Source organism: Thecamonas trahens (genome assembly GCF_000142905.1).
Source record: "Thecamonas trahens ATCC 50062 unplaced genomic scaffold supercont1.42, whole genome shotgun sequence".
Classification (NCBI taxonomy): domain Eukaryota; order Apusomonadida; family Apusomonadidae; genus Thecamonas; species Thecamonas trahens.
In genome coordinates, this window is record NW_013657638.1 from 121884 (window position 1) to 149271 (window position 27388).

At 64.6% G+C, this 27388-nt stretch overlaps 8 protein-coding genes across 8 annotated transcripts; 2 read left to right on the top strand and 6 right to left on the bottom strand.

The window, feature by feature from the left end:
- Positions 1-62: 62 nt before the first annotated feature.
- AMSG_08496 (uncharacterized protein) lies at positions 63-1238 on the top strand (the record flags this gene model as incomplete). Its single annotated transcript, XM_013899729.1, has 2 exons — positions 63-75; positions 310-1238. 2 exons carry the CDS (start codon positions 63-65, stop codon positions 1161-1163), a joined length of 867 nt encoding a protein of 288 aa, XP_013755183.1. The 3' UTR covers positions 1164-1238.
- On the bottom strand, positions 1206-3214 carry AMSG_08497 (uncharacterized protein; the record flags this gene model as incomplete). The annotated part of the gene is made up of 2 exons (XM_013899730.1): positions 1206-1246; positions 1288-3214. 2 exons carry the CDS (start codon positions 3212-3214, stop codon positions 1206-1208), a joined length of 1968 nt encoding a protein of 655 aa, XP_013755184.1.
- Positions 3215-3326: 112 nt separating this feature from the next.
- AMSG_08498 (uncharacterized protein) lies at positions 3327-10377 on the bottom strand (the record flags this gene model as incomplete). Its single annotated transcript, XM_013899731.1, has 2 exons — positions 3327-6713; positions 6740-10377. 2 exons carry the CDS (start codon positions 10375-10377, stop codon positions 3353-3355), a joined length of 6999 nt encoding a protein of 2332 aa, XP_013755185.1. The 3' UTR covers positions 3327-3352.
- Positions 10378-10722: 345 nt separating this feature from the next.
- Positions 10723-11657, bottom strand: AMSG_12170 (uncharacterized protein; the record flags this gene model as incomplete). Its single annotated transcript, XM_013899792.1, has 2 exons — positions 10723-11552; positions 11651-11657. The coding sequence occupies 2 exons, from the start codon at positions 11655-11657 to the stop codon at positions 10723-10725; spliced, it is 837 nt and encodes a 278-aa protein (XP_013755246.1).
- Positions 11658-11832: 175 nt separating this feature from the next.
- On the bottom strand, positions 11833-14487 carry AMSG_12171 (uncharacterized protein; the record flags this gene model as incomplete). Its single annotated transcript, XM_013899793.1, has 1 exon — positions 11833-14487. One exon carries the CDS (start codon positions 14485-14487, stop codon positions 11833-11835), a length of 2655 nt encoding a protein of 884 aa, XP_013755247.1.
- A 283-nt stretch (positions 14488-14770) lies between these two features.
- Positions 14771-16897, bottom strand: AMSG_12172 (uncharacterized protein; the record flags this gene model as incomplete). The annotated part of the gene is made up of 3 exons (XM_013899794.1): positions 14771-14785; positions 14820-16298; positions 16889-16897. 3 exons carry the CDS (start codon positions 16895-16897, stop codon positions 14771-14773), a joined length of 1503 nt encoding a protein of 500 aa, XP_013755248.1.
- An 86-nt stretch (positions 16898-16983) lies between these two features.
- Positions 16984-26016, top strand: AMSG_08500 (Na-Ca exchanger/integrin-beta4; the record flags this gene model as incomplete). Its single annotated transcript, XM_013899732.1, has 2 exons — positions 16984-19166; positions 19190-26016. 2 exons carry the CDS (start codon positions 16984-16986, stop codon positions 25983-25985), a joined length of 8979 nt encoding a protein of 2992 aa, XP_013755186.1. The 3' UTR covers positions 25986-26016.
- Positions 26007-27291, bottom strand: AMSG_08501 (bifunctional arginine demethylase and lysyl-hydroxylase psr-1). Its single transcript, XM_013899733.1, has one exon. The coding sequence runs from the start codon at positions 26922-26924 to the stop codon at positions 26046-26048; it is 879 nt and encodes a 292-aa protein (XP_013755187.1). The 5' UTR covers positions 26925-27291; the 3' UTR covers positions 26007-26045.
- Between the last annotated feature and the right edge of the window lie 97 nt (positions 27292-27388).

Sequence of the window (27388 nt, forward strand, 5' to 3'; positions counted from 1 at the left end):
CATGACTGTGTCCATCATGATCACTCCTCCCCTGTCCCCCCCCACACATACACCCCTCAGCCATGTTCCCTCCGGGTGTCATAGGGGGTGGCATTGACGATAATGCGGCACTCTCTGCTGACTTGTACCTCACAGATGAAGCACAGGTCGCTCGCTCAACACAGACGCTCTACCCAGGCATGTGGGTGGCGGTGACCCTGCAGACAGCGGAGGCTGGCTCGACGACGACGACGACGATGGCGGCCGGTGGCTGCAGCGCGACGGGCATGGTCACTGGAAGCAGCTCGACGATGACGATGGCATGCACAGAGCTTGCCGAAAATGATCCGCCGTGCCTCCTGGGTCAGATCTCGGCTGTCGAAGCCAACCAGTGCGCGGCGCTGGCTTCGCTGGCTGCCGCGCCCATGTCACCGCCGCATCCGCTGCTCGATGGATGGGGTGAGATGGACGCTCAGCTGGTTCGCCACGCCCCGGGCGGGCGCTGGCTCCTTGCCTCACTCCGCCCGGCCTCGCATGCCTCGACTGCTGCCGCCAGTCGCAAACGGGCAAAGACTGCTGCCGCGCCATCGCCCGGCTGCATGGCCCTCGTCTCGTCCACTGAGGGCGCGCCGGCATCCACCAGCCGCAGCGACAGCGCGTACCCCAAGGCTCTGAGCCTCAAAGAGGCCGGCAACACTGCTTACGGCCACGGAAGCTATCAGGACGCTGCTATCGCATACACCCGCGCGCTTGCGCTCCTCTCCGACACCATCGAGCACCTCCCACTCCGCGCCATCGCTTACAACAACCGCGCGGCTGCCTTTATCCAGCTGTATCAGTTTGATCAGGCCCGCGCAGACGCCGAGGCTGTCCTTCGTATCGATGCCACTAACCCCAAGGCGCTCTGGCGCCACGGCATCGCCTGTGAGTTCTCCGGCGACTTGCATGCTGCGCTCGACTCGTACGCCGCCGTGGCGTCGACGCTCCCGAGCCACCCACACGTCCACGACGCCGTCGCACGCGTCCAGTCGCGTCTTCAGCCGCCGTCCGGCCGCGCGCCCACCCCGCCGGCCGGCCCTGTCTCCATGGAGCTCACCTCGCCGCCGCCGGGAGCGACCTCGATGCTTGCGCCCAAGCATTCGCGAAAGCGCCGCTTCGACGACCTCGACATGGACACCCTCTAGCTTGTTGCCAGCTCGCCAAGCAGCGCCACTCGCGCGCTCCACTCAGCCGCGTTGCGATGGCTCAGCTCGCGTGTCGCTGCCGCCTGTCGCACTGCGCGCGCAAGAGCTCCGCTCTCGTCGCTACGAACCCACGCAACGCCTGCCGCCGCCGCTGCCTCGCTCTCATGCAGTGCCAGTCGCTGCGCCAGGAGCATTGCCGCTGCATCGACTGGCGCCGTGGCAGCCGCCAGCGCGTTAGCAGCACGTGCTGTCAGGCGGCCGTCGTCAACACACAGAGCCGCCTTGGTCAACAGGCGGTAGACCTTGGTCGGCAGCGCCTCGCCGCTCGCCGCAGCAGCATCAAGTCCCTGCAGCACCAGTCCGAATGCGCGTGCCGAGCTGGGATCTGCCACTAGCGTCGCCAGCGCAGTCTCGAGCGGCATCTGTGCCACGCTCGCCGACAGCGCTTCACAGACGCTAGGTGTCGCTGCCGCCGCAAGCAGTGGAAGCCCCGAGCGAACCGTTGCTACACCCGCGCTTGCATCAGCCGCCGCCGCAAACAACGCCACCGCATCCGGCGTCGCGCTGTTGAGCAGCGTGGCAAAGTGCGTCACAGCCTGTGGTCCGAGCACAAACTCGGCCGCAGCCTCGCTGCCCAACATGACCTGCCACGCTGCGCTGCCGCGCTCGTCTGCAAGCGCAAGCACGCCTCCGGCAAAGTGGCGCACAAACCACTGCGCAGAGGCACACGCGCCACACAGCTGGGCAAGCACCTTGTCCAGTGCAACCTCGACGCTGAGATCAAGCACGTCCGGAACAGAGAGCAGGCTCGACTCGCCACCCGCAAATGCATCAAGAACCTTGGCCAGCGGCTGCGTCCGCCCGTGCCGCGCCGCATTGAGCGCCACAACGTTAAACACCGCTCGGCCACATGCCGGCGCCACGCCGAGCGCAACGTACCGGTCAAGAAGTGCAAGCACAGCATCCACCTTGCTCCCAAGGCTGTCAATCCGCGCCGCAAGCAGCGACGCAAGCGTCTCGCGCCCGCACAGAGTATCCAGCCACACCAACGCCCCGCGCGGCGCATGCGGTGCTGCAGCCTCGCTCAGCAACGCATCCACGCCCTCGGGGCTCGAGCTCAGTGCGTCAGCAAGCTGTCCCATCGGATCAAACGCTGCACTCTCCTTGCCCGGTACCTCGACCAACGCGCGCACCACGTGGCCGGCAACCTCCGGCTGGCCGGCAATGAGACTCGCCAGCGCGGCCTCGACTCGCCCGGATCCGTCCCAGCCGAGGCTCCGCAGCGCGTGGCCAACATCGTCGAGAAAGTACGGCGACGACTGCAGCGCCGCCGCGGCCTCGCCGGCAAGCAGCTGATCGACCACCGCGGCACCAACCTTGGCAGCCAGTCCCTTGGCACGCTTTTCTGGGCGATCCCCGCTTGCGCCACTGCCCGTCCGCCGGCGCTTACCACCAGGCGCAGCCTCGGCTTCGTCCATTATTGGCGCAATGCCGCTCCCGCCGTCGCCACCAGCACCATCTTCGCACCGAGCCTGTGGCGCGGCCATGGCCCGCCGGATGATCGCCATCACCGCCACGGCCTCGTCGTGGACGCCCGGGGCGGAGCTTGCCAGGCTCAAGAGCCAGCGAGAGAGGCGCGCAGCGTGGGCGCGTGGTGCTGACCGCGGGCCACCAGCGCCAGCCCCCGCAGCCGCGTCCATGGCCACCAATAGGACCGAGGAGAGCAGGGCGCGGAACAGCGGACGGGCGGCGGCAGCGTTGGCAGTGACGTCGGGAGCGCACGCGGCGGCGTAAAGGCTCCCGAGCGCCTTCCACACGGCCTCGTCGGCAAGGGCGTCGGCGTGGGCAGCCACCACAGCGTCGCGCCCCGCCAAGCTGTGGGCCATGGCCAGCGCTGCCGTCTTGCCCTTGGCCGTCGCCACCGCCGTCACCGCCGCAAGCGCTGCCGCACGGGCCTCGGCAGGGCTCGTCGTCCGCTCCCGTGCCAGCTGAAGCGCCCGCGAGAGTGCAAGGGGCTCTCCGTCGAGATGGGCCGCCAACTTCTTGCTCATGGCCTGCCGGGGGAGAAGAGTGACAAGTCTGCCGTCGAGTCGAGACCACCCGACCGACTGCTGTCACCCGCCCCCCCCCCTCCGCCCCTGTCTCCCCCCCCCCCTCCCCGGGTTCGAGGCATGTCGGCTTTATCGACTCTACATCTGCGCCACAAACTTGGGATACCACTCGGACTCCATGACGCTGAAAACTCGACCTTGCTCTGCGTTGAAGAGCTCGCGTGGTGGCGGCGAGTTGCTGCCTACCTTGTCCAGAAGCTTAGCTGCAGTCTCCTCGGGTACGACACGCGAGCGGTACTCGGAGATCATCGCCCGTGCCTTGCGCTCAGAGTCGGCTGCAGTAGTCAGCCGCTTGTAAAAGCCGGCATCGAGATAGAACCGGAGCAGCGCGTCCGCGCCTTGGCCGGCCAAGAACCGCAGGAACTGCCGCACACCCTCGGGTGAGACCAGCAGGTTGTACAGCGGTGACCGAGCCTCGCGTGTGGGCGCCGACGCGCTTGGCGACGACGGCGCGCCGCGGGTCTCGGTGGCTGGACGCTCCTTGGAGCCAGTCCTCGCCTTGGCCTTGGCCTTGGCTTTGGCCTTGGCCTTGGCCTTGGCCTTGGCCTTGGCCTTGGCTTTGGCCTTGGCCTTGGCCATGGCTGCGGCGCGTGCCCGGGCCTTAGCACGCTCGGCTGCCTTGGCCTCCTCTGCAGCGGCAGCAGCGGCAGCAGCGGCAGCAGCGGCAGCAGCGGCGGCAGCGGCACGCTCCTTGGCAGGCGACGGTGGGGCTGGCGGCGCAGGGCGGACAGCATCCATTTCCACCGACCGGTAGAGGGTGCCGGGCGGGAGGCCCCATGCAGCTGCCGGGCGGCACTCGTAGTAGATGTGGCACCCGACGTCGGCGGCAGTGAGCGTGTAGCTGCTGCCCGGAACTGGAAGCACGTCGCGCGAGCCGTCGGGACGGAGCCGGATCCAGCGAAAGTCGAGCGGCACATCATCGCCAGACTCAAAGACCCGGACAACGTTGAGGGTGTGGCCCTCTTCAGCCTCGCCGGTCAGGTAGAGTTCGACCAGTCGATTCGACGGTGGCGGCGGCGACGGCAGCGACATCGCCGACTCGGACATCGAGTCGGCCGAGATGTTGAGCGACGAGATCGACTCGAGTGGCCGCGGTGGGAGCGCCACGCCAAGCGCCACCATGTGCTCCTCAATGGTAGCAACAAGCGAGGCCTGCGCCGACCGCGGCAGGCCGTGCGCAGCCGCAAAGTCTCCAGCAACCTCTGCCGGCAGGTCACCCTCATGAACGGTAATCCGATGCGAGACGCCCGGCGCCACAAAGGCGTCAAGTGCAAAGAGAACCGGTGCACGTTTGCGCCGCGCCCGCCGCCGCGCTCGCGCAGCAGCAGCGTCGAGCTCGGCCGCGCGAGCTGGCGAGACGGGCGCCGGTGGGGGGGCAAGCGGCAGCGAGCCGTTGAGTCCCGGGTCGGCGCACGTGTCCATCGGCGTCGGGTCGGCCCACCGCGAGTCAACCTGCCCGCGCTGCGACGCCCGCAGTGACGCGCCGCGCCGCAGTCGGATCACTGCATCGGCGTAGCCAGGCGGGAGGTCGTCAGCAGTCAGCTCGTCTAGCGTCAGTCGCGATGTGTCATGGTACGAGGACCGAGTTGACGCCGCCAGTGACGCAGAACGCAGCGACTTTGGCCGCTTCCGTGAAATCGACAGGTCCGGCCGCCACGTTGCCTCCTCGCCATTCATGTCAAGAACCGGCGCGTCGGCGGCAGCAGCCTCGGCGGCAGCTGCAACCTCGTCGGCCCGCAGTCGCGCCACCGTCGCCGACGTCAGACTGTGGTACAGTCGATCGTGGACAGGCTGGCTCCCGCCACCGACAGACGCGCGGCGGCGGGTGGCCAGCCGCAGCGAGCGCGCATTGATTTGCGGCTGAAACAGCTTGCCGCCACCCTCGCGCTTCGGTACATTCGCCGCCGCCCGCTCGGCGGCCTTGATCTGTGCCGCCCGCGATGCGTCGTACAGCCGCTCATGCCGCGAAGCCACCGAGCCGCGCTCTTTGTCCATAGCCACCGAGTGCTTGCAGAGCTCAGGCTGGAACTTGAGCTGCTTGTCAACCTCAGCTCGGATCTTGGCCTTGCGCCGGTGGGTCATGTACCCGGTCAGCGGCGTCACCGTTCCGCGGTGGCTCTGGATGTAGCTGCGGAGCGTGGCGGCAATGCCGCCGAGGTCCACGGGCCCGGGGCTCGACCCGCCGCTTCTTCCGACCATCGACGTTCCGGCGCGGAGCTTGTCCAGTGGGTCGGGCGAGAGGACCGACGATGCTGCCAGCCGCGAGTACGACATCGAGTTTGGCGGGAGCGAGTCATCGAGCTCAGGTTCGGCGTCGTCGCTGCCCGGCGGAACCCGGGTGCCATCAAAGACGAGGTGGAGCAAGTTACAGATGCGGACAAACGAGATTGATCCCGTCTGAGCTGGGTCCAGCAGCGCCACGATCTCGTCGACAAGCGCCGGCTCGTCGGGGAAGCCCGGCTCGTCGGTGTGGAGCGAGGCCATGATCTGGTCGTCGGTGCCGACGTCCCACGGCGACGTCCGGCGCCTGGCAGACTTTGGCGGGCGGAGGACTCCGACGAGCCGGAGCGCGGCAACCAGGCGTGGCGGAGTGAGGAACGGTGCATCAAACTCGGCCAGCCGCGCACAGAGGAACTTCCACTCGCGGTCGTTCTTGGCAAAGACGGCAGCGGCCGAGTCGACGTTGACAATCCGCGCATTCGCCTCCATGTACCGTTGCAGATCAGCACGTTGCTCACGGGCGAGCTGGCGCGACTGGCGGTCAAAGGCCAACTTGTACAGATGCTCGCCGATGTGGGCGCCCGAGTCGGAGCCATGCTGCGACGCAGCGCGGGCCTTGGCCGAGCTCGAAATGCCCGACGAAATCCGAGTGTTAGGCACGGCTTCAGCGGCTGCCTTCATCCGCAGCTCATAGTCGAGCTGCTTGCGGCGAAGCTCGCGCTTTTCGGCGTCGGCATAGAGCCGCTCGTGGAACGGCTCCTCGGGAACGAGCGACGCCGAGTACATCGAGATCTGCGGGTGATGCGGGCAGTCGAGCTGGTGGTTGCGCGCCTCCTCGGCCTTGCGCAAAGCCTTGTTGTAGGCGCGCTCCTTCTCGTAGTGGCGGAACCGCGAGACAACGTCGAGCGAGTCGAACATCTTGGCCATCTCGGTCGTCTTGGGGTTCGGGTTGATGGCCGGCTTGAACCAGGTCTTGGACTCTTTCTCGAGCGCGTTCTCACGCTTCTTGCGCTCGGCCTCCCGCTTCGCCTCGCGTGTCGCAAGCAGCTTGCGGTTCCTCTCGAGAAACTCTCGCTGCTCTGGCCGCATTACCTCTTCGGGTGTGCTTACCGCCTTGAGATGGATGGGCGAGCTGGCAGCTGGCGACTCGGGGTTGCTAGCATAGTCAGCCAGCAGCTGCTGCTGCAGAGGGCCGGCAGATGCCGAGAGGTCGTGGTCGCTGTCGCGCGGCGACGCCGGGGCAACGAGTCGTCGTCCGACACATCGAAAGCAACGGAGCGCTGGCGTGTGGGTGCCGGTGGGCCGTCGTCCGAGGAGAGGCCATACGGGTCTGCCGCAGCAGCGGCCGGTGGGCCGTTGTCCGAGGAGAGGCCATACGGGTCTGCCGCAGCAGCGGCCGGTGGGCCGTCGTCCGAGGAGAGGCCATACGGGTCTGCCGCAGCAGCGGCCGGTGGGCCGTCGTCCGAGGAGAGGCCATACGGGTCTGCCGCAGCAGCGGCCGGTGGGCCGTTGTCCGAGGAGAGGCCATACGGGTCTGCCGCGCGAGGTGCGGGTGCCCCGCCATCATCAGACGACAACCCATATGGATCCGCCGCGCGAGGCCCGGGTGCTCCGCCATCATCAGACGACAGCCCATATGGATCCGCCGCACGAGGCCCGGGTGCTCCGCCATCATCAGACGACAGCCCATATGGATCCGCCGCGCGAGGCCCGGGTGCTCCGCCATCATCAGACGACAGCCCATATGGATCCGCCGCACGAGGCCCGGGTGCTCCGCCATCATCAGACGACAGCCCATATGGATCTGCCGCGCGAGGCCCGGGTGCTCCGCCATCATCAGACGACAGCCCATATGGATCCGCCGCACGAGGCCCGGGTGCTCCGCCATCATCAGACGACAGCCCATATGGATCCGCCGCGCGAGGCCCGGGTGCTACTCCATCATCAGACGATAGTCCATACGGGTCCGCCGGAGCAAGAGCTCCCCCGTCGGACGAGAGCCCGTATGGATCTGCAGCCGCCGGCGCAGCAACACCACCATCGTCAGACGACAACCCGTACGGGTCAGGTGCCGCCGCCCCACCGTCGGACGACAGCCCGTATGGGTCCGCCACCGCTGGCGCAGCGGTCCCCCCGTCGTCAGTCGAGAGTCCATACGGATCGGCAGGTACACCTCTATCCGAGGTGAGCCCAAACGGAGCGGGCTCAGCTGCCGCAAGAGGTGGGAGCTCGCCGTCGTCGGACGAGAGCGCGTGTGGATCTGAAGCCGCGAGGCCATCCGAGGTTATGGTGCCGGAAAACTGCGGTGCGGCCCGATACGGGTGCAACGACTGCGTCGATGCTGCTGTCAAAGACTCGCTCGGCACAAACCCGTCGGGGGCAGAGGCTTCGGTGGCCGCCACCGGCCGAAACCCTGACACGGCGCTGGTGGTCGAACTAGCATACAGGCTTTCAGGCGTCACCTGTACGGGCGCGGCCAGGTCTGGCAGCTCGTCGTCTGACTCGGAGACCGAGACATTGTATGTGGTGGGCGACGGAATCGGCGGGAGGTCCAGCTCGCGCGGCTCGACAAGCAACAGCGGGGACTCGGGTGCCGCCTTGGTCACGGTTGCCGTGGTCACAAGCGCAGGGAGCGTGACTGGTGGCGGCGTCTTGCTCAGCCGCGGCAAGTCCATCTCTGGCACGCCCATGTCAGCCTCGCGCGAGCTTGCCGCGCGCTGTAGACCCGAGCCGCTCGTTGGCACCTCATCGACAAACGAGACATGCGGCGACATCGGCGGCATCGTGCTAGACCCGACTGGGACTGGCGACTTGGGCAAACTCTCCTCGGCCTGATCGTCGGCGCCGGTGAGGAGCGAGAGCATGTTCGAGAGTGACGAGACGAGGATGCTCAAAATGCGGTCCAGATGGGTCTCATCGCCACCGGACATGGCCGCCGACACCGCAGGCAGCAGTCGGTCAGCGCCAATCCGTAGCTTCTGATCCTGCACCTCAACATCGAGTGCAATGTCGTCTGCCATGGTGCCGAGCGACGCGGTGACCACATCGTGCAGCTGGAGAATCTCACGGGTAAGGTCCTTGATCCGCCGGTAGAGCATGGCCGAAATGAGCTCGCGCCAGTTGCCCGCCAGCGACTGCGCCTTTGCCCGCAGCGGATCCAGCAAATCAAACCACGACATGCCGAGCGAGTCAGGCTCGGCGCGAAGCTGTGCGTTGACCGACGCGTTGGCAAGCGCCTCTGCTACCGCCGCGTCGGTTGCAGAGTCGCTGCTGGTCCGCGCGCTTGCCGTCGAGGAGCTCGAGTTGGCTCCGTCTGTGGCAACCGTGCCGCCGACGCTGGGCACAGCAGACCACGACTGGGACTGCCGAATAGCGTCGCTGCTGGGCAGTCGAGTAGACTTGCTCTTCTTCGCCTTCTTGTGCTTGCGACGTGACTTGTGCTTCTTCTTCTTCTTCTTCTTCTTCTTCTTCTTCTTCTTCTTCTTCTTGGTCTTGCTCGACTGTGGCCCACCCCGCACCGAGTCGTTGTCGGCGGCCATGACTGGAAGCGAGATCGAGGCAGAGCCCAAATCGACGAGGTCCGAGCCAGGCCCGGCGGCCTCGCCGTTGACAGGTGGTGCCGGCATAGGATCCGAATGAGAGAACGCCACCTTTGACACGTGGAGCGACGCGTCGACCTTGGGAACATGCCCCGATGAAGACGACCTTGAGGCTGGAGGTCTGTCTGTTGTCTTGGCTGACGAATCGAACGCCACCGTTTTCTTGCTGCTGCTGCCAGGAGCCTTGGACATGGCCGACGGCAACTTTGACCCAGATGCATCCGATTCAGCAGCATCAGGTGCGCCCGACGACAGAGGAGCAGGTTCATCGTCGCCACTAAGTCCGCCTCTGATGATCTCATCGAGGTTCTGCGACGAGCCGAGGATGTCGCGCATAAAGTCCGCGTCGTCGCCCGAGACTGATGCCGAGTCGGACGACTGCGCGCCCTGCAGGAGCGAGAGGAACTGCGTGGCACGCTCGATGTTGGTGTCGCCGCCGGCAGGCTCGGCTGCACCGGGGCCCATAGTTGACTCAAAGGTAGGGAAGGTCTCCATTCCACCGCCCGATCCGCTTACCTCAGACGACGAGCCACTAACGAGGCCCTCAAAGCCAGTCGGTGTCCGCCGCTTCCTGGCCACAATGGCGGCGCTGTCTCCACCCGCCACCGCTGCCGCCGCCTTTTCCGCCAGCGACGGCTTGTCGCATGCAGTAGACGAGACCGATGCAGACGACGAGGACGAGGACGAGGACGAGGACGAGGATGAGGACGGCGACGAAGATAACGACTCGGAGGTAGATGACGACGACGAAGACGAAGACGAAGATGAGGTTGATGACGATGGCGCCGACGAGCTCGTGGCGGCCTCATCGCTTGGTGTGCCGTTGCCCTTGTGCTTGCTCTGCTTCTTGAGCTTCTTCCGGTGCTTCTTCTTCTTCTTCCTCCTCTTCTTCTTCTTCCTCCCTTTCTTCCTGTCCTTGCTCTTGCCCTTGGCGCCAGAACTCTTCCCTGCCTGCGACGGCGTCGCGCCGCCCAGTGACGACACAGCCTGGTTGGAGGTGCCCGAGGCCCCGCCTTGGGCCATGGGGTGTACATCGTCTGCGGCTGGAGATATGACGTCGGAAGCACTCAGCGGCTGTGACATGGAGTAGTTTGAGCCAAACGGCGAGGTGCTTTGCCGTTGCGCGGAAGAGGCAATGATGGCAGCGGTGGTGGCGCCTGGAGGCGCAGTCACTGTCGGATCGTCCAGCAATGGCGAGGTGGTCGTTGGCGAGGTGGAGAGCTTGGAGAGCAGCTTGTCGATCTCATTGGTCGTCAGCTTTTCTGCCAGGGACTCTGCAGACATCTTGCCCTATGTGTGTGTGTGGAGGGTGGGGGGGGGGGGGGGCGTGAAGTACCGCCCCCTCCCAGCTGCGTGGAGCGGAGAGGACGAAACAGCGGCTGTGGGTCAGCGAACGCGCGATAAAACCGCCAACGGCAAACGACCAAACGACAAACGACCAAACGACAAACGACGAGCGACCAAACGGCAAGCGACCAAACGGCAGACAAACTGACAGCCCATGACTGATGGCAAACAAAGACCAAGTCGTGAGCAACGCCAACGCGCGAGCAACTTGTTTGCCCTTCCCCCTTTCCCCCTCCCCCTCCCCCCTCCCCCTGGCCATCGCGCTCACTGAACAGACTCGCTTTACTGCTGCGGCAGGTTATCCAGCGGCTCGCATGGTGCCTTCAGCTCGGCATCGAGGACGTCCGTGACAAACATGTAGCCTGGGGCGTGGGTGATGGCAAACGGGATGCGGGCGGCCATGAGTGCCGACTGCGGCGTGACGCCACAGGCCCAGAAGACCGGCTCAGCGCCGTGAGGGATGGGGACAGCATTACCAAAGTCGGGCTTGCTCACATCGGCAATGCCGAGTGCATCGGGCGCGCCATAACCGACCGGCGCCCCGTGTGCGCCCGGATAGCAGCCGGTGAGCGAGGCAACCGCCTCAAAGTCTGCCGGTAGGTACGGCCGCATCGAGACCACCAGGTTGCCGCCAAACGGGCCGACCTTGACGTTCGGCACGTTGGTCTCGTACATGGCGACGTTGGTGCCGGCCACAACATGCGCCGGCGGCAGGCCGATCGCCGCCAGCTCGTCCTCCCAAGAGAACGAGCACCCGAGGAGAAAGCCGACCATGGGCAGCGGGCGGCCATCGGCGCCCGGCTCGAGTGGTGAGGCGCCGAGTGGACCGTCGGCAACCGGCTCGTTCGACCACAACTCGTCGACGCTCCGCGGCTCGCTCTCCAGCTCGCCGGCCCGCCACACCCGGTACCGCGGCACGTCTGTGGCCAGATCAGAGCCCGGTGCGACCCGTGCAGCCTCGCGCGGAGCAGTAGCATGTGGATCGGTGACATCGAGCAGTGGGCACGCCTTGGGATTCGCCAGACAAAACATCAGAAAGTCCAGCGCGTAGGCCACAGGCACCACAACCAGGTTGGCCTGCACAAACGACGGGACGGCTCCGGGCGTTGGGCCTCAAACTCGCCGCGGCGGCACAGCTGGCGGAACGCCGCCGCCGCGCTTCGGTCCACAGCTTCGCCAGCACTTCGGAACAAATGGGTGAGACCCGTACGGAGCATGGTGGTGGAGTGTGTAGCGCAGAGTGTGGGGTGTGGGTGTGGTGAGCGTGTGCGCGCAGGTGTGGTGTGACGCGCCGACGAGCCCACTTGCATGACTGGCCGAGCCGTTCCGACCCTGCCCACTCGCGCCTCCTCGACCGATCGACACAAGACACGGCCATGTCCTGGCTTTGGTTCATTGATCACGACCACGAGTGATGGATCTATGTGGTGAGATCTTGCTGCGCGCACGAGGAGAACGTCGACTGCGGCGGACACGGCCCGTTCGACTGCGTGGTGATGTCAACGCTCCGCTGCTGCTGATCTCGCCCGAGCCCTGTGGTGAGAGCAGAGAGTTGGTCGAGGCCCGTTGGTTCTGATCCGATATGTGCTGGTCCCGCGGCGAGGCAGTGCCGGTTCGCGCTGCTACGCGGGCATTCCGCCGCCGAGCGCCCTGCGGCGATGGGCTGCCGGACTCGGCACCATATCGCAGATCCTGCTCGCTCCTTCCGCCCCTTCGCATCGACGGCCGCGGCGGCCGCGCATGACGGCCTGTGGCTTTTGGCTCCTCGGGGTGGTCTTCCTCGCTCACCGACAGCTCAAGCAGTTCGGCGATGGTCCCATTCAACGGGGATGGTGCCTTCTTCGACGTCGAGACGTAGACGCTTTGGGGAGGCGGTAGGTGCGGGCATGTGTCCGTGTCGGGGCTCGAACTCGAGCTGGATCCCAAGCTCGAGCGTGGATCGCATCCGTGACCAGACTCTGACCCGCTGCTCGTCTGCCAACTCGACTTGGGCGACGCATCTGTTTCGATCTTGCGCTTGGCACGAGCTTGCTTCCACTTCTTGAGGTAGATGTGGTAGGCGAGCGCCGTGACCACCACGCCCATTGCCACAACCTGCACGACTGCGGTTAGGCCAAACAGCGTCCGGTTGTACCTGTACAGAAAGACAAGCATGACCACAGACGACGCCATCCCCGACACAACCGAAAACATGGTGTGCATGCGGTCGCGGAACGGATCGAGCAGCGCCACGAGAGCCATCGACACGCCAAAGTTACACACAATCGTCACAATTCGCACGTCCTGCCTGTGGATGACCACCGTCTCGGCCACAAACACAAGAACCGTCACAAAGTGCAGAGCCCGGAACCATAGGAACCGCAGCCGCAGTGACCGGATCACAAACCCGATGCTCTCGTGGATCATGACAGCCACAGCTACGCTAGCAGAAACGAGCTGCTTCTGTGCCTGGATTCCGCGGACAATCACAAAGATTGGAAAGCCAAGCAGGACAAAGATGCCCACTAACCATCCCAATGCGGCCGCCACGGCGTGCCGACCTTGGTAGCACACCAGACTCCGCTGCACCACAAGCCGCAGCTTGCCGTCGCCGGACCATCCGCAGTGAAGCACCTGAGCAGTCCGCAGAGCCACCTGTAGGTACGTCATCGCCACCAGGATGATCACGGCATGCGTCGCCCGCGCCGCGAACATGCCCCGCGCATTCGCCGCCTCTACTCCCAATGCGTCGGACACCACCGTCGACTCGAGCACGGCAATGCGTGCCTCCGCATTGTCGGCATCGACTTCTGGGCTAGGTGTCGTCAGCTCGCCCGCAGATACTGAGAGCATCGGCGTTGAAGCATCCATAGTTTCGTCTTCGCCAGGCATCCAGGCGAGGTCAAAGGCGCGCTGCGCGTTGACTGACGACGCCGCCTTGGTCGGTCGCAACCATGACCGCACGGCCACCACAGCCACAAACAGCGCCCCAATGCCAACTACAAACACCACAAGCCCGCCGTAGAAGACCGGGAAAGAGATCGCACCCACCGTGCATCCCGGCTTGATGACTTCAACCTCAAAGTTGATGATCGACGCCACCCGGAGAACGAGTGCCAGCCACGAAACCGACGTCGACGACGACAGCTGAAGCAGCCCCATGCGAGCCACGAGCACCAGCTGCTGGACGGCAATCACGCCAGACACCACGTTGACCAGCGACGCCGCAGAGAGAAAGAGTAGGCCAAAAATAACAATTACGAACATGCCGCAAGCCACAATCGCCACCACTGCAAGCTCTGCCCGCACACTTGCGCTCGATCCGCACGCTGTGCACACTCCGGACTCAACAAAGTAATCGGCTTCGCAGCTCGAGCAGAACTCGCCTTGATATCCATCAGCGCAGACCTGCGTGTCGCGCGCGCCAGAGGCCAGCACCAGTGGTGGGTACCCAGCAATCTCGCCCAGTGATCCTGGGCATGCGTCGCGGTGGTAGCACTCGGACGGCGGCTCGGCCTCGTTGAACGACCAGTAGCCACGTTTCGGCCAGAACCGGGGACCACCCGGGCAGTAAGCCCCGGTAAACGACGCGCACGATCGGCACTGACCCTTGTACAGCACTGTGCCACTGTCACTGCATCCAGACCCGTCGTAGTAAATCCCGCCGAGCACCACGTCGCCTGTTCCGTTCAGCACGCGAACCTCGCCGTAGCCGGTCCTGTTTGACGGCGGCGCGACGAAGAGCCCACTTGCCGATGTCACCAGCTCCACCCACACCAACGCCTGTGCCTCGGCCTCAAAAATCGGGCCCATACGCGTCTCGATCGCCAGCGCCAGCGTCTGGGCTCCAAGCCGTGGGTGCGAGATCGCAACTGCGACGCCGCCGGCCAATGGAACGGTGCTTGGAAACAACTCGTACGGCGTTGCAATGATTGTCTCTGGCAACTGAGGAGGTGGCGGCGGCGGTGATGACGGTGGCGGCGGCGAGGGTGACGGCGGCGGCGAGAGTGACGGCGGTGGTGACGGCGGTGGCGACGGCGCCACAACGCAGTTTGGACCCGACCGCATGTAGCCCGAGATGCATGTCGGACACGTATCACTGGGCGTGCATGTCGCACAGCCGGTCGGACACGCAACGCATGGTGAGAATGAGTTCACATACCGCGAATTGTGCAACTCACACTGCTTGCATGCCTTGTACGACACGCCGCTGTTCTCCAGACCAAACTTATTGTCGCACTGGGTGCACCCGCTCGCGTTGCTGGACGTACAGTTAACCCGTACATCGCAACCGCTGCTAGATGATGACCACCCCGGGGCGCACTGGCCGGCACACGACGTCGCTGGTTTGTCAGATCACATATGTCTGCATCCGATCCACCGTGGGCGCAGATGCCCACGTTTCCACACCCGCCTGCCGTCAGCGATAGACTCGCTGCTCCGGTCGGATCGTCGCACCATAGGTTGAGTCCCATCCGCGCCACCGGCCCCATGTTGCCGCACACGTGGCCGCCCGACAGATCGACAGGCCCGGGCGAGGTAGAGAGAAACACCGCTCCGCGCGAGCTCGCCGTATTGCGCGAGGCAGCCCATCTGGTGCCGTTGACGCTCCCGCCGGTGCCGATCCACACTCCAGCGCCGTCTGTCGCCATGTTGTCCATCAAACGCGCCTCGCGCAGCTCGGCGCTTCCGGCCACATGTATCCCGCCACCGTTGGCCCCGGCCATGTTGCTCGTCACATTGGTCACGCCATCGAGCAAAGCGCTCGCGCCCAGAGCCACCCCGATGCCACCGCCGCTTCCGCTCGCTGCATTGCTCGCCACGAGCGCGTCATACATCTCGAGTCGGGCCCCTGGCTCGACCATAATACCGCCACCGCCCCCAGACGCAACATTGCCCTGAACAGCAGCACGGGGGCTGACGACACAGACCGAGTCAGTCCCGGCGCATGAAAGCCCGCCGCCGGATCCGCTGGCGGTGTTGACGTCGAGCTTCGCTTCAAAGCCCAACGTGACTCGTGCTCCGCCGGTGGCAGCCACGCCGCCACCGTCGCTACCGGCGCTGCATCGCGTCATCTGCATGTCGATCATGCTCAACGAGGTCCCCATGCCAGCCACGGCCACTCCGCCGCCGCTGCCGCTGTTCGCGGTCGCGTCCGCCACGAGGCAGTTTCTAATATCCACATCACCGGCGCTAGCAAAGATCGCCCCACCGCTGCCTGCAGCAGAGTTGTCTTCCATAGCGCCATACGATATGGCAAACAACGAGCCGATCGAGCCAGGCGCCACATACACGCCACCGCCAGATCCGTATGCGGTCGAAGTTGAAATCGACGAGGTGTCGGCGACCACCACCGAGGCACCGCCATCGATGGAGATCCCACCGCCATAGTTGCCCGCGGTCGACTCGGTGATCCATGTGTTCTCGAGCACCACGCTCCCGCCGCCGATGTGCATCGCTCCGCCGCGAAACGTCCCGCTCCCGCCTACCCGGCATTGGAAGATGTGCAGCTCCTTGAGCGTCAGATCGCTGGTTGAGGTCTTAATCAGGCACCCGCCATCGCGCGACGAGCCGAGCCCCATGCCCGACCCTCCATAGAGAGTAAATCCCTCGAGCCGCGCGCCTGGAGCCAATGCCGAGAGCGCAAACGCACGCGCGTTCGAACCGTAGCAGTTGATTCGCGACGAGCCGCGCCCGGCGCCACGGAGCGTAACATTGGCCACCCCTGCAGGAAACTCGATCGAGTCGGCGCAGCCAGTCCATGTACCGGCCGCAAAGGTAACCACTGTGTTGTCTGTGGCTGTTGCAAGAGTGCTCGCAATGTCAGCCACGGCGTAGGTGTTTGGCACGGTGAGACCAGATGCAGCCCCAATCAACAACTCGACGAATACCAATGTGACCGCCGCAGCGACAGCACCGTTCTTGAAGGAGAGCATGATATGGATGAGGTGAGCAGGGCAAGATACAACTGGTGCTTGCCTTCAACAACCACGCCGGAGAAACCAGAGAGGCCGCAGAGGTAAAGAGAGTGTGTGTGCGAGCGAGAGGGAGGGAGAAATATAAGGCCATACCTTCAGCGTGCCCCATATCGGCATTCATCCGCAGAGCCCAACCACCACCCGGTACAAACGGAATGTCAACCGGCCACGACTATTTCTCCGCAAATATAAATTTTCCCCACACACACCCCGCCCCGCATCACCACCCCTCCCCTCCCCCCCCTTTCCGCGACCAACAATCTTCCAATTTCCCGCCCCGCACAACGAACACCGAACACTCTGAACGAAAGACCACACGCGCAAGGCCACATCACCCTCAACCTCAGACACACACACACACACATACACACACACACACATACACCTGCCCTGACACACACACGCCTTCACAATCTCACACATACACACACACACACACACACACACCTACTTTGCTGGAATGTCCCTCCCCCTCGTTGTGGTTGTCGTACTTGCGGCATGGCTGATAGGTGGTCCGCTGCCCGTGGCCCGCGGCGAAGGTTCGAGCCAGCTGGGAACCTCACAGCGGCTGCAGAGCCAGACAACCATGTACACCCACATCCGTAACGCAGGCGAGAGGATTCAGTGGTCAGGGTCGGGTAAGCTGAGCGTGCACTCGCCGGTGGACGACTCGCTTCTCGTGCAGCTCAACTCGGGCCAGCAGCATACCACGACCATGACGGGCCACTATCGGCTGGCGCTCTCGAACGACCAGACCGGCTCATGGGACATCGACACACGGACCTCGGGCGGCGCATCAATCAATGGTCGGCTGTGGTCCACCAACTGGCGGCTCAATGCAGGATCGTTCTCGGGCGCCACAGATGCCTCGTTCTACTCGCCCTTTACCTCCACCCTTGGCGACAAGATTGTCGAGGCCCGGTTCGAGGGCCTCGCCGGCTACATCTACTCGGTCTTTGCCACCACCGACGGCATTTTCACCAACTCGCCCACCTGGAAGTCAATCGGCAAGTCGGGCCACGGCGTCAATCCGGCGCTCGCCCTCTACCTCGCTCCGCCCGAGGCCATCACCGTCTCGGAGAACATTCCGTTTGTCACAGACACCGCCCTCGAGTACGTCTCGGCGACTTGCCACGACAATGTGCTGAGCTGCCAGGCCTCGACCCAGAACCTCGTCATTCCGCGCATTGTCTTTAGCACTGGCTCGACCGGCAAGTACTCGGTCATCTGTGACCTCAATGGTGACGGTGGCTACGACTTTATTTCCGATTCGGACATTCGCCTCGACGGCATCTCAGCGATTGGCCAGAATGTCATTGTGTGGGACGGCCGCGACGGCGGAGGCAATCTGGTCAATCCAGGCAACTACTCTTGCAAGGTCTTTGTCTACGTTGCCCAAATCCACTTTCCGCTCGACGACGTCGAGACCGTGTATCCGGGCCTGCGCCTCTTCTCGATTGCCCCGGACGGTATCTCCAAGCTTGGGCTCTACATGTTCTGGGACGACTCGCTTGTCTCGTACACGCCGGTTCTCATGCCCAACGGCGAGTACTCGATCGACACGCCGCCCGACACCCTTGCTGGCATGTTTGCCGGCGACTACGCGGACCCTTTCAATCCCAACGTCAATTCCCGCGCATGGGGCAAGTTCCAGTCGGCGTCCAAGGGCAACAACGCGTACATCAACACTTTTTCCCTTGTCGAGCGCAACTCGTCCGACCCGTTTATCATCGAGATCCGGGACGCCACCTCGGTCAACTGTCCGTCCAACGCCTCGCTCTCGTTCTTCCCCGCCAACGTCACCGAGGGCGACTATGGCTCGACCTTTGTCACTGTCACCTACGCATTCACCATCCCGCTCCCCGACGCCCTCACCCTTTCGCTCGTCACCATCGACGGGTCCGCCACCGGCGGCGGCGACGACTACGTCACCCCACCGGCCACTATTGTCCTTCCCAAGCACTCGATGTGCGGCGACTTTACCCTTGAGGTCGTGGCTGACACCACGTCAGAGACCGATGAAGACTTTACGCTCAACATCGGCATTGCCTCGGCGAGCTTCCCAACCTCGATTGTGGAGGGTGCGTCGACGGTAATCGTCATCTTCAACGACGACCCGCTCCCATCGATTGGCTTCTCTACAGCCTCGGTCTCGGTCGCCGAGGGCTTTTCCGGGACAACCACCGTCAGCCTTGACGTCATCATGCCGTGGGGCGTCTCATCGCCGGTCAACGTCGTCTTTACCACCAATCCCAACACTGCCACTGCGCCGTCCGATTACATCGCTCGCATCAGCGAGTCGATTGTCATTCCGGCCGGCGCCACCTCGGGCACCATCACCGTCGACATCGTCGGAGACAATCTCCGCGAGGACTCGCCGCCGGAGGAAGACTTTTCGGTCTATCTCGACTCGGCGTCGGGACTCACGTTTGACACTCGCACGGCCGTTGTTACTATCGTTGACGACGACCCAACCGACCCGGGCATCTCTACTGCGCTCCTCGCCTCGTCGTCGACATCCGAGACGGGGACCTCAACCAGGGTCTCTGTCGTCCTCGACGCCCCGCCGCTCGGTGAAGTCCACATCCCAATCTCGATTGCCACCAACACCGACGAGGCCTTTGTCCTCCCGCACTGGCTCACCTTTGGCTACGGCAACTGGTCCACACCGCAGACGGTGACCCTTACTGGCATTGACGACGCCATCGACGACGGCGACGTATCTTACACCCTCGCCGTGGGTTCGGCCGGCTCCCCGGCCACCTCATCGTCTGACCCGTCGTACTTGGGAGCCGTCGCGCCTGCTCTGCCTCCTTTACCAACGTCGACGACGACACAGCCGCAATTGTCGTCTCGGCTCTCAATCCGGGCACCGGCACCACGGAAGAGACCGGCCCTGCCAGCACGGCAGAGTTCACCGTCGTCCTCGCCACCGAACCGACGGCCACCGTCACCGTCCCATTTGCCTCGTCCGACACCGGCGCCGCCACCGTTCCGGCCTCCATCGCCTTTACCACCGGTGACTGGAGCGTGCCGCAGACCGTGACCATCACTGGTGTGGCCGAAAACGTTGACGACGGCGACACGCCGTACACCATCAGCGTCAACGCCGCGACGTCTGCCGACGCAGTGTACAACTCGCTCGCTGCGAGTACCACCTCGTTCAGCCTCACCCATCTCGACGACGACACCGCCGGCATTTCGGTCTCGGCGCTCTCGACGTCTTCGACGCTCGAGTCTAACCCGGGCGCCACCGCTGTCTTTGACATTGTCCTCACTTCAGAGCCGGCAGCCAACGTCGAGATCACCGTCGCGTCGAGTGATGTGACCGAGGGCACGCTCTCGGCCGTTCGCGCGCTTGCGCCGCTCGTCTTTACGCCGGGCAACTGGAACACGCCCGTGACGGTGACCGTGGCCGGCGTCAACGACGACTTTGATGACGGCAACATCGCTTACTCCGTCACACTCTCGGCCGCCACCTCGGCGGATGGCACGTACTCGGGCATGGTGCCGTCGGTGACCTCGCAGGCGCTGACTAATGTCGACGACGACACGGCAGGCCTCGTTCTCTCGGCGCTGGTGCCGGGCCCGTCGATTGACGAAGCCACAACCTCGGCCACCGAGTTTACCGCGGTTCTCACCGCGTCGCCGCTGACTGGGCACACGGCGACGTTTGCCCTGGCTTCGAGCGACGTGACCGAAGGCACGCTCTCGGGAGCTTCGCTCGTCTTTACCCCGGCCAACTGGGCCGTGGTCCAGACCGTCACAGTCACCGCGGTCAATGACGACATCGACGACGGCAACGTCGGCTTTTTGGTCTCGATCGGGTCGGGCACGTCAGGCGACCCGGCTTACTCGGGCCTTGCGCCGCCGTTTGGCTCGTACGCGCTCACCAACGTCGACGATGACACCGCCGGTCTCATCCTCTCAGCACCGTCAGGCAATACCGCCGAGACGGGCACAAGCGCTACGCTTGACCTGCGGCTCGCGTCCGAGCCGACGGCCGACGTCGTCCTCGATGTCACCTCGCTCGACACGAGCGAAGGCACAATCACCTCACCCTCGCCCGTCACCTTTACCTCGGGCAACTGGAATGTGGTCCAGACCGTGACGGTCCAGGGTGTCGACGACGCCGCGATCGACGGCGCCACTACCTACTCGGTCCGCGCCGCAGTCAGCTCGTCGGCCGATGCTGTGTATGCCGCCAAGCCGGCCTCCTCACGCTCGCTGGTCAACCTCGACGACGAGGCGTCGGCATCAGTTATCTCGTCATCGATCTCGAACGATCTCGACGAGGCGCTCGCCCCGGGCCACACCGCCACCTTTACGCTGCAGCTCTCGGCCATGCCGACTGCCCCTGTCTCGATTGGTGTGAGCTCATCCGACACAACCGAGGGGACAGTAACCTCGGTCTCGCCGGTCACTTTCACGAGCGTCACCTGGAGCACGCCGCAGACCGTGACGCTCACCGTTGCCGACGACGACGACGACGACGGCGACGTGGCGTTCAGTGTGGTCATTGCCGACACGACGTCGGCCGACGCGACGTGGGACGGGCTAACCACAACCGATGTCGACGTGACAACGCTCGACGACGAGACTGCGGCGTTGGTGCTCTCAGCGCCGACACCGGCGTCGGCAGAAACCGACGAGGCGCTGTCGGACGTGACGTTCACGGTCGTCCTCGCCGCCCGTCCGGCGTCAGATGTTACAGTTCCGGTGGTCTCCAGTGCGCCCTCGCAGGCGGCAGTCACCTCGCCGGCCTCGCTCACCTTTACCTCGGCCAACTGGAACGTAGTCCAAACGGTGACGGTGACCGGCCAGCCCGATGACATCGACGACGGCAATGCAGCGGTGACGATCACCTGCGGTCCGTCGACCGGCGGCTTTGTCGGCCTCAGCGCCACCATGCCGATCGTCAACGTCGACGACGACACCGCCGGCTTTGTGATCTCGTCGCCGTCGTCGCTTACCGTGGCCGAGTCTGGTACAACCTCGACCTTTACCGCTGTCCTCACCTCACAGCCTGTGGCTGGTAGCGTGACGCTCCCAGTTGCACTGGCCGCGACCGACGAGGCAAGCGTGACGCCGGCCTCGCTCGTCTTTACCACCGGCAACTGGGCGACGCCGCAGACGGTGACGGTGACCGGCGTCGATGACGATGTCGACGACGGAGACGTGACGTTCAACGTGGTGGTTGGCCCGTCGTCGGCGGCGTCCGACCCCAAGTACAACGGCCAGGCCGTACCCGGAGGCACGGTGGCGCTGACATGCGTCGACGACGATACTGCCGGCTTTAGCGTCTCGGCGGCGTCGGGGCCGATTCCGGAGGCCGGCCCGGGCACCGCCACCTTTACGGTTGTCCTCACCTCGCAGCCGCTGGCGGACGTGACGCTGAGCGCGTCGTCGTCGTCGCCGGCGACGGGCGGGAGTGTGACGAGCGGCGCGTCGCTTGTCTTTACCACCGCCAACTGGGCAACGCCGCAAACCGTGACCGTGACCGGCGTTGACGACGACGTCGACGACGGTGACGAGGCGTTCTCGATCAACTTTGCAGCCGCAGTCGCCGCCGACGGCGGGCCAGGTCCGCAGCTGTACAATGGGCGGGTAGTGCCGTCAGTGGCCATGGTCACCGCCGACGACGACACCGCCGGCGTTCTGGTCTCGACGCCGACCAATGGCGGGCTTGTGGCTGAAAACGGCGGCTCGCCGACGCAAGCCGAGTTTACGGTGGTCCTCACATCGCAGCCGGTCGGCTCGGTGACGCTCACGGGCCTCACCTCTTCTGACACGTCTGAGGGCACGGTAGGCGTCGCCTCACTGGTGTTCACCACCGGCAACTGGGCGACGGCGCAGACGGTGACGGTGACCGGTGTCGACGACGATGTCGACGACGGCGACGTGGCGTTTTCGGTCTCGTTTTCGGGCATGAGCTCGAGCGACGCCAAGTACGCAGCGCTTGTGGCGCCGTCGATCGGGTTGACCAACGTCGATGACGATACGGCAGCGATTGTGGTTGTGGGCCCGCAGCCGAGGCTTGTGACATCCGAAGCCGGGCTCTCGGACACGCTGACGATTGTGCTGGGCTCGCGTCCTGCGGCCGGCTCGATGTTTGTGCCGCTCTCTGTGAGCGACCCGATCGAGGCGAGCGTGACACCGACGGCCGTCACGTTTACGTCGGCCAACTGGGCAATGCCGCAGACGGTGACGGTGACCGGCAAGAACGATTTGCTTGACGACGGCGACAAGAACTACGGGCTGGTGTTTGAGCCTGCGGTCTCTACCGGTGCCGACTACGCCGGACGGGTCCCGGCCAACGCCACTTGGCCGGCGTTCAACATTGCAGTCTCTGCGGCGCAGTTTATTGTGGTTGGCCCGACAGGTCCCACCTCAGAGCTGCCATCTGGGACGACATTCACGGTTGCACTCGGCTCTGCGCCGATTGCAGACGTGCGGGTGCCGCTTACATCGAGCGATGTGAGCGAGGGCGTGATTGTGGTACCAGCGGCAAGCGAGCTCAACTTTACGGCGACCAACTGGGCCGTGCCGCAGGTGGTGACGGTCATGGGCGTGACCGACACGCTCGACGACGGTACGATCGACTACGAGATTGTGATGGGGCCTGCGGTGACGACCTCGCTCGACTTTTCGGGCTACTCGCAGTCTGTGGCGCTGCAAAACCTCGACTCGCTGCCGCAGATCAACACGACCGTGCTGGGTGAGGCGGTGACGACCGAGGCCGGCGGGACGGTGGTGTTTGTGGTGACGCTGCTTGTGGCGCCGCCACAGGACGTGGTGATGGGGGTGACGAGCTCTGATCCGGGTGAGGGTGTGCCTGTTGGCGCGGCGCAGCTTGTGTTTGAGTCCGACACGTGGTTCGTTCCTCAGACGGTGACGTTCCAGGGCGTGCCGGACGGTGTTGCGGACGGCGACACTGCCTACTCGGCGGTTCTCCTCCCGCCGTCACAAGGCTCTGCCGAGTGGATGGCGTTTGACCCGCCGGACGTGGCGCTGGTCAACCGCGACATCTCGGTGGTGACGGTGACCGAGGTCTCGCCCGGGGTTGCACCTGCGCTCGGCGGGACGAGCCACACGGTGACGGGAAGCAACTTTTTCCCGGATGCGGTGGTCGGCGTGGGCCTGTGGTACGTTCCGGTGGAGAACACGACGTTCATTTCGTCGACGCAGCTTGCGATTGTGGCGCCCGCGCAGAACGTGTCTGTCCTCCCGTTCAAGGCGACTGTGAACGTGACAAACAGCGACGGCGGGTTCGGAGCCAAGGCCGAGGCGCTCGAGTTTACCAACGACTGCCCGTTTGAGGGCATGTTTGGGTCGGGGACCGACTGCGTTCCGTGCCCGTCGTGCGGGTACTGCCCAGGCGGCGGGCGGCGGATTTGTGCGCTAGAGGGGTGCTGGAACACAGGCATCGACTCTGGCGGCGCATGGCCGTGCGATCCGCCCGAGCGGTGCCTCGGCGGCGGGCGCGAGGCACCATGCCTCCCGGTGTGTGCGGAGGGGTATGCCGGTGACTTTTGCGCGAGCTGTGCGCCCGGGTTCTACGCGCTTGGTGACGATTGCCTCCCGTGCGAGTCTGGGGCCGAGTCGTTCCCGTTTGCGGTCGTCCTCACGTACTTTGCGTTTCTTTCGCTCCTGGCGATCATCTCGTTCTTTGGCTCGTCGCGGGCGGTGCATCTTGTGGGCTTTTTCCTCCTCATGCTCCAGTGGCTCATGGCGGTGGGCACGATGGCGCCGAAGCGGACGCCTGCCATGCTCAAGATTGTATATCTGCAGTTTGGCGTTGCGTCGTTCTCTGTGGAGCTGCTCAAGCCCGGGTGCCTTGTAGAGTCGTCGTCGTTTCCGCTGGTGTTCTACTCGACACTCAGCCTGTTCTGCTTTATGGGCCTTGTGATTGTGGTCGGTGTGAGCGGTTCGTCGTTGTGGCAGACCAAGGTTCGGCGCAAGAGCTGGGCCGATGAGGTCCGCGCCGAATTCTGGAAGCGGCTGGGACGATCGCTCACCATCTTGCTCTCTGTCGGCTACTTTGCGCTGACGACGATGGCGCTGCGTGTGGTGCACTGCGTGGAGACGCCGTTTGGCAGCTACATGCAGTCAGACGCGTCGGTCAAGTGCTACGATTCGACGCACTCAACGATGATGATTGTAGCGATTGTGGTGCTTGTCCTCGTCACGATGGGCTTTCTGCTCATTGCCTTTGTGCGACAGTACAGGCACCACCGCAAGCAGCAGCTGGCGTTTGCGCTTGCGGAGATTCAGGCAGCGCAGTTCAACAACATGCTCAACGACGAGGCTGCGGCGGCGGAGGAGGCCGCAGTGGCGCGCAAGTACCTCGACGAGGAGCGGTGGTGGTTTGCGTTTGCGTGGCTCTCGTCGATGCTTGCGCTTGCGGTGGCGTCGACGATTCTGACCGAGTACCCGGTGTGGCAGTTTGTGCTGTGCGCGGTGGTGTTTGTGGCTATGATGGTGATGGCGCTTGGTGCGCAGCCGTTCCTCGCGCATTGGCGGAATAAGGCAGCGGCCGTTTTCGCCGGCTTTTGTCTCCTCTGCGCCGCATTTAATCTCATGGCGTCAACCGAGTCGAGCGTGGAGACGTCGCTGTTGGAGAACGTGTCGTACGGGCTCCTCGCGCTGCTCTTTGCCATCCTTGTATTTTTCGCGGTCCTTGTCTTTCGGTCGGTCCGGCGCAACTTGTACTATAAGATCAAGGACGCCGGTGAGGAGGGCGTGCTGGCAGACGAAGACGGACGCGAGGCCGTTGATCTGGACCGGCTGTTTACGGTCGACAAGCCAAGCGCGAGGAGCGGGGCTGCGGCAGGAGGCGCCGCTGCTGGCGGTATCGGCGGCGGGCTGCAACACGACTCGCCGTCGGTGGCTAACCCGAAGGGGCTGGCGCTGAGCAACCAGCTGTTCAACGACGCTTTTGGCAAGAGCACGACGCCCGCGGCGACGCCGGCGCCGCCGCCGATGGAGCGGGCGGTGTCGACGCCTGGCGGCATCGGTCGCGACGGGGCCGGAGTCGGTGACGCCGAGAGCACCAAGCCGGCGACAGCGGCAACAGCGGTGACGGCAGATGGTGACGTGGCTAGGCCGGCGCGACAGGGCTCTAGGCGGCGACAGCCGCTGTCGGCGCGGACGCCGGCGACGGTGACGCCGAACGCGGGGGCGGCTGTGGTCCCACGGTTCACGAACCGGCAGGTGGCGACGCACGGGCGGCAAGAGTCGACAACGTCGCACGGGTCGGGCGGAAGCAGCGGGCAGCGGATGCGGCGGTCACGATCGCGGTCGCGGCACGGCTCGCGCAAACGGTCGCGGTCTGCGTCTGGGACGCGAACATCGCTCCGGTCAGGCTCGCGCGGTGGGCTGATCAAGAGCTCTGTGGTCTCGGGCTCGACATCGCTTGGCAGCGACGACGACGACGACGACGACGAGTCGTCGTCCGAGGTCGAGCTCGATGTGCTGCGTGGGCACCGGCCCGGGCAAGTCAGCCTCGGCGGCCCGAGCCGGATCCGGAAGCGTGTGAGTGTCGGCGAAGCCGGGCGGGCCGAGTCGCGGCGGATGTCGATCCACTGACAGAACAGAGATAAAGCGCCGTGTTGTGCAATGGCAGGTCGTTTACAATCTCGCAAGAGATCAGCCCGAGTCCGAGGCCGAGGCGCCCGAGCCCGAGTCTGAGGCCGAGTTCTCGTCGTCGGACGAGGAGGAGGAGACGTAGGTGTAGGAGGAGGAGGAGGAGGAGGAGATGTCGTCCGGGTTGGGAGCTTCGACACGCGACTTGTACGCGTCGGGCAGTGAGTTGTGCCAAATGAGGGCCTTCTTGGGCTTTGAGCGCTTGTACGAGTTGAAGGCGCGCTCAAAGTTAAAGTCGGTGACGTGGTTCTGGGTGACGGAGATGGTAAAGTCGAGGTTGAGGACGACGTGCCACCAGCCTGCGGGGACAAAGATGATCTCACCCGGGCCCTGGACGCACTCAATCATGCCGAGCTCGTCGGCGCGGTCGACAAGGCGCGGATAAACCGAGTGGAACCAGTAGATGCCCGAGTCGGGCTCGCCCTTCTTGGGCTTGACAATAGAGCCCTTGATGTGGGGCGGGAACATGCACCAGCGCTTGTGGCCCTGGATGAGAGCGTTCCAGGCTGAGGTCATGTGCGGGTCCTGGTGGATGCCTGTGCCGGAGCGGACAGGGCCCATGAGGACCCAGCGGTAATAGGGGCGCGGGTCGTCGTCCATGCAGCTTTGCAAGTCCATGTCCTCAGGAGTAAAGTACTTGGGGATGGAGAACTCCTTGAGAAGCTTGGGGAACTTGGTGGCGTACTGCGGCTCAAAGATGTACAGCGGCGAGTCGTCAGTGTTGGTGTCGCAGTAGCGGAGGTACTGCTCGTACGTCATGTACGTGTGGTTGTACGAGCCGACGTCAAAGCGTGACGAGCCGAAGCGCTTGGAGAACTTGGCGCGGTTCCACTTGCGCATAGCCTTCCAGTCGTCGGTAGCCCCGATGAGGAGGCACGGCATCTCGCCGGCGTCATACCCGGCCACAAAAGCCTTGGTATCGGTGGTCTTGTAGTCGACCCGCGGGACCGAGTCAGCGTCGGTGCCAAAGGTGGCGAGGATGTCGAGCTTGGCGTATCCGTGCTTCGACCAGTCGTCCTCCTCAAAGTCTGCGCAGATAAGTGAGTGTGTGTGTGAGTCAAGTTCGAGAGTTGCGACGACTGAATGATGGCAGGCACAGGGGTGTGTTGGAGACAGCCCGGGGCACGGACCAAGCCAGTGGTGTTGTCAGCGACCGAGTCAGGGAGGCAGCCACAGCGAGAGAGACAGCCACAGCCACAGCCACAGCGAGAGAGACAGCCACAGCCACAGCCACAGCGGGAGACACAGCCACAGCCACAGCCACAGCGAGAGACACAGCCACAGCGGGAGACACATACAGTCACGCACCCTCCCCTCCCCTCCCCTCCCCTCCCCTCCCCCTCCCC

Bases quoted from the DNA above. Each gene is read 5' to 3' on its own strand.
- AMSG_08501 (XM_013899733.1), bottom strand. From the start codon at position 26,924: ATGCCGTGCCTCCTCATCGGGGCTACCGACGACTGGAAGGCTATGCGC.